At 41.8% G+C, this 5,204-nt stretch overlaps 1 protein-coding gene across 3 annotated transcripts; it reads right to left on the reverse strand.

The window, feature by feature from the left end:
• Positions 1–464: 464 nt before the first annotated feature.
• On the reverse strand, positions 465–3,445 carry LOC147417549 (uncharacterized). 3 transcript variants are annotated; one of them, XM_086507453.1, is made up of 5 exons: positions 3,313–3,445; positions 2,811–3,143; positions 2,443–2,617; positions 1,240–1,884; positions 465–927 (listed from the first exon to the last, which is right to left on the reverse strand). In XM_086507453.1, exons 2-5 carry the CDS (start codon positions 3,105–3,107, stop codon positions 608–610), a joined length of 1,437 nt encoding a protein of 478 aa, XP_086363579.1. In that variant the 5' UTR covers positions 3,108–3,143; positions 3,313–3,445; the 3' UTR covers positions 465–607. The 3 variants fall into 3 exon arrangements, with proteins under 3 accessions (XP_086363579.1, XP_086363580.1, XP_086363577.1); XM_086507454.1 differs by having other exon boundaries at positions 1,240–1,845; positions 2,811–3,393; XM_086507451.1 differs by having other exon boundaries at positions 2,811–3,391.
• Between the last annotated feature and the right edge of the window lie 1,759 nt (positions 3,446–5,204).

The raw sequence follows: 5,204 nt of genomic DNA on the forward strand, positions 1-5,204 counted from the left end.
AGGAAACTGCATATATAAACAATTAATGAAAAAAGCTTTATTTGAAGGTACAATTCCTTTCGTCAAAAGCATTTAAATTGACAAGAGTTTTGCATTTGTTGAATAATATTCGAGAGTGCGAAAATGAATCGGAATCTGAATGACTATGGAGCTAGGATTGCTTTTTGTAGGGCATTTTGCCCTATTTCTTGCATGAGAATATTAACTGCCCGTTCAAAAATGTAGCGAAATCTTTGCTACCCTCTTAGAGTGCGAAAATGAATCGGAGTCTGAAGGACTATGAAAATCAACCTTGACATTGGAGGCTTGTAGAAGAGTATAAACATGAGGAAAAAATATATATATCTCTCTCTCTCTCTCTCTCTCCCCCCCCCCCCCCCCCCCCCCCCCCCACCCCAACACAACAAAACCCCAAAACAAATACTTTTGAGTCTCCATCTAGCAATCCAACTTAGCCAAATTGATGGTGCTTTGAATGATATTGAGTTTGGGAGAAGAATACAAAGACATAATCAATCATCAACATGAGTTTATTATAGCGTAGGTGATTAATTTTGCACATCCCCCGCTTCCCCACCCAAAAAAAGAGTACATTGTGTGTCAACTTTCAAGGGCTAAGCCTTGATTTAAACGAGCTATTTGTCAAGCCCACATCGTTAATATCGTTGATCCAGAAATTTGGTGGTAATCGATGAGTAAGATTAAAGCCCAGTACTACAGGTGCATCAATATTATCGTTGTAGCTCAAAGTGTTGGTAGGGCCATCTATTTCTAGTGGTAGTACAGAAGCTTCCATTTTGCTCTTCATTTCAAAGGAAAACATTGCCTCTTTTGCAGCAGCACAAGCTGGGTCAAACACCTCTCCCAAACTTGTGTCAGATGAGTAGTGCAACTCTAGAGATGTTGCACTTGCAAAGGTGTCCCATGCTGCAATTTTACCACATAAACAGAGATTATGGCTCAATTGGACCTTGGTCTTTTTTTTTTTGGTTGAAAATTAGTGTAACATAATACTCTAGAAAACTCATAGAGAGAGAGAGAGAGAGAGAGAGAGAGAGAGAGAGAGAGAGAGAGAACAAAACCATATCCAGGTTGATGGTTAGGTTTTCCTTTTTTGCCAAAAACACCTATCTTGTGACATTTGGGTCCTCCTAAACAAATCCAATTTGTTGACTACAGGAAAATAAACCTTCCTTTTCAATTAACACAGATACCACCATGGGTTTATTAAGAACAAACCTTTGTTGTTTTCATCGTTGCTAAGGTTCATGATGGTGGAAACAAGAGTGGCATTATCATTGCTATCGTCGATGGTGCCGGAATTGTTGATGATGCTCATGGCATGTGATGTGTTGTTGTTGCTATGAATATTGGACGTATGGTGAGTCTTATCCTCTTGGTCAACGCTGTGGACGTGCTTGTTTCCCTCACTTTCAGTACCGGCCATAACCCAAGGTGGTGTGGAGTTGGGTAACTGCTCTGGAAACATATCTAGATCCATGACGTAGTTTGGCTTTTGTAGTGAACTCTTTTCTAGTTCTAGAGAACCACAACAATCGATTAAGCTGCTCAAGGCTACATTAAACTGCTGGGGATTTTCTCTGTCAAGAGTAAAGAAATCCTTGTAAGTAGGGTATGAAGTGGCCAGATTGTTGACCTTGCAAGAGTTGGATTCTTTGTTGTTGTAGAAGGGAAGGTACTTGTGGTCGATCAGAGGTCTTAACTCAAGTGATTGTTTGAGTGGGTGTGGTGGATAAAGTAACATGCTATTCACTGAGCCGGGTATCTCATGGATTTTGCAAGATTGCATGGGAAATATGGGCAGCTTTGAACTCAAATTGTTTTCTGTGGAACACACATTTGCAAATTGAGTTCCCATAATTGCTGCAAAAGGATGACTATGGTTAGAGCTAGACAAGCTGAGTGCATTTAGAAGCTTAGCAAGGTTTCTTTTTAGAATATAGAATATAGTTGTAGTTCTATTGTATATCTACTTAATTTGTTTGTAGGTATTGTGCAACTCATTGATGTATGCCAATAATCTGTCTAGGCAGGTAATGGTCCATTCAATATACTTTATGGAAAATCAACCTATTGTCTGACAATCACTCTTTGATTATATAGACGTAATTAGACATGTCTTGAGACGAATGAAGGAACAATAACGAATTTTTTTTTCAATAACAGCGGCACAAATATATTACAAAGCAAAATACAAAGTGCAGGGCAGTTGGATGCAAAGTTCAAATCAAAAAGTACATTTCTAAAAGCTATAAAAACCTACACATAGAAAATTTCATTGGTAAATTGTCCATATTTGAACGTTTTTAAACAAAATTTCGCTAGATCTTGTAACCTTTTAATACGAAATTTATGGTATGTTTTAAAATGGGATCACTATAATAAACCTAATCTATTTAAGAAAAAGACGCATTGACATACCTTGACCTTGGCCTTGGCCATGCGCATTATTAATGATGTAATATGAGTCGTCTCTACTTTGAATGAATGGCTCGTTGGTTGAAGGGTGAGGATACAAAGGCAAACCAGCACGCTTCAGCCTCTTTGCACGTGTATTCCAATAGTTTTTCAGCTCGTTATCTGTTCTTCCTGGCAACTGGTTACCACACAACAAAACAAGGTAACTTAGCTGCCATTCTTAAAAAGTAGAAAAAGTAAAATTTGTTGCCTTAATTTGTACGCCTTTAAAATAAAAGACATGCATGCCTTCCAAAAATACCGCCGTTAAAAAATGACATCCTGTAATTTCTCCCACGTATCTCACACAGAGTCAAGGGAACGAGAGAGACCTGGGCGGCGATGCGGGACCACTTGTTGCCGAGACGACGATGGAGGGAGAGGAGAAGGCGCTCCTCGAAGGGGGAGAGGGGGCCCTTTTTGAGGAAGGGACGGAGGTGGTTGGTCCAGCGCAAGCGGCAGCTCTTACCGCAGCGCGCCAGCCCGCTCAGCCGCTGTAGCCGCCCCCAATTCCCTTCGCCCTGCTTCTCCACCCACGCCGCCAGCACAGCGTCCTCCTCCGCCGTCCATGGCCCCTTCTTCAGCTGCTGCTGCCCCTGCCCCTTCACGCTCTTCGCCATCTCATCCATTTATATGTCGATGCACCCCCGCTTCCTTAATGATAGCTGCATGCGGACATCAACCCAAAAGGGTCGCTCAATCTAGCTGTAGCATAACCAGCGCAAAGGCCCAATATTACTGAGAGAGAGAGAGAGAGAGAGAGAGAGAGAGAGAGAGAGAGAGAGTCAACGCCGCGCGTGGCTCAGCTAGTGGCCATGCTTTGCCCGAGCATACCAACACAGACTAAAGGTCGCTTGCTTCCCTCCCTCCTTCGACTGCCTGCTTCGCTCCCATCACCAACGCAAGGCCCTCTATTACCAGCCGGTTCCTTATGTGTTCTTGTAGCTGGTCCTTCAAGCCGCCCCTTTTCGAGCTTTTACTATGTTCGCGCAAAAGGTACATTGTGTAGAGGGCAACAAGAAACGGCATCATTAGAGCAATCGTGGCTCACTGAAGATGTGTGTATGTGTGTGGCCGCGCAAGCACTCTTTTTTTTTTGGTGTGTGTTGGGGGTGGAGGGAGGGAGAGAGAGAGAGAGAGAGAGAGAGAGAGAGAGTTGTCCTTCGGTCTGAGATCAGCGGTGGTTGTAGTGCTTGATCAAGCGGAAGTGTGTGTGTGTGTGTGTGGCCAGCAGTTAGCATTGGGTGCACTTACTGTCAACCAACAAATGGGTGACCTCCTTAGACCAAGGGACTCCCCCGGCCTCTGCTCAACTGACCAGAAAGAAGGTGGCCTATACAACTTCAGTAAATAAATGATGCTGACAATAAATAAGTCATGTGATACCAATTTTCAAAGTCCACCTTAACATGATGGCTGATTAAGTGGCATCACCGTCGACGATCACAGGGCACAAATGGGATGTACCTACTTGCAAATGATTTTTGTGTTTAATCTTCTCCTTCCAGCCAGTGCCCTTTTCGTCATATGCAAATCATCGTCAAGTATAAAGGAAACTTAGAATACCCCTACGAAAATAAGACGCTCTCGTCTAGCACATCCTCCACGATCGAGAGTTCAATTCTTTGTTTCATCAGGAGAGGGCGTGGGCTCAAAAAGTGATTTGTTTTAACCCTGGTTTAGCCAAAATCGATGGAGAATGGCATGGCTCTTGAGTACTTTTGTTTGGAAAAGCTATTTGCTCCTCTAATACAACGTGAGAGTTACTTGGTTTCATAGATATGTTATTATGACTTCTATGAGATAATATATGTATATACACACATATACATATACAACTAGCCATGCTTTGTTGGGCTTGTCATGGAAACTACATCTTATAGAATACTAGTGTAGATGTCCCAATAGTGGGACAGGCCCTTCTTATAGGCTTAACCTTGCCCGAAAATGTATTGTTATGTGTGCTCCATAAAGATGTCCCAATAGCGGGGAATGCCCTTCTTGTAGGCTGAACCCGCCCAAAATAGATTGTTATGTGCGTTCCAAAAATTGAACAAGCGTACCGAAGTAATAGATAGCACAAATCTAACATGCACGCAACTCGCATAGATGTGGGTTCGAAGTGCTACACTATTACTCTTTAAGCTCAATTGAGGCTCTTACAAAGGAAAACCATGAAGCCTTCACATTTTTTATGAACACCATCACTCAGAGTCCTGCCTTTTGCTAATAGCAATAAAAATCTTAGACTTTCAATTCCCATCTCAAGTGCTCCAACTAGTGAAGGAGAGGCCATGGACAAGCTGCCATTATCTTGGCATCCTTAAGTTGGCGCGTATAGCCTATTGGTAAATTGTTTGAATTTTTTGTTCAAAAAAAATATCAATATGTAATTGTAATAAATTAAAATGCTCATTTTTGTAAACATCACAAGTGCAATATATCCATGAAGATAGAGCACTCACTTTATGAGTAATGTGTTCACTTGACCATGTCTGCAATTCAAAACTCTTGCCTTTAAGGAGCTACGATTTAAAGAAAAGCACTAGTTAAACTTTTCATACCATGAAAATTTCTAATATTTATCCCAAATTGGAAAGTGCACGAACTAAGTGAGTGGAAAGTGCACGGACTAAGTGAGTGCCATATGGAAGTATGGTGGAGAGTTGACACACTATCTATCCAAAATTTATAAAAAACAGAAGCCCACCCTGCCCTGCCCTATT

This window comes from Adiantum capillus-veneris, chromosome 30 (assembly GCF_014529385.1).
Source record: "Adiantum capillus-veneris isolate H3 chromosome 30, ASM1452938v2, whole genome shotgun sequence".
NCBI lineage: Eukaryota > Viridiplantae > Streptophyta > Polypodiopsida > Polypodiales > Pteridaceae > Adiantum > Adiantum capillus-veneris.

Excerpts from the sequence above, each read along its gene's own strand:
- LOC147417549 (XM_086507453.1), bottom strand. The coding sequence starts at position 3,107 with ATGGATGAGATGGCGAAGAGCGTGAAGGGGCAGGGGCAGCAGCAGCTG. Across the intron at positions 1,885-2,442 it reads TGGCCAAGGCCAAGGTCAAG|CAATTATGGGAACTCAATTT; the intron begins GTATGTCAATGC and ends ATCCTTTTGCAG. Across the intron at positions 928-1,239 it reads CAACGATGAAAACAACAAAG|CATGGGACACCTTTGCAAGT; the intron begins GTTTGTTCTTAA and ends GTAAAATTGCAG.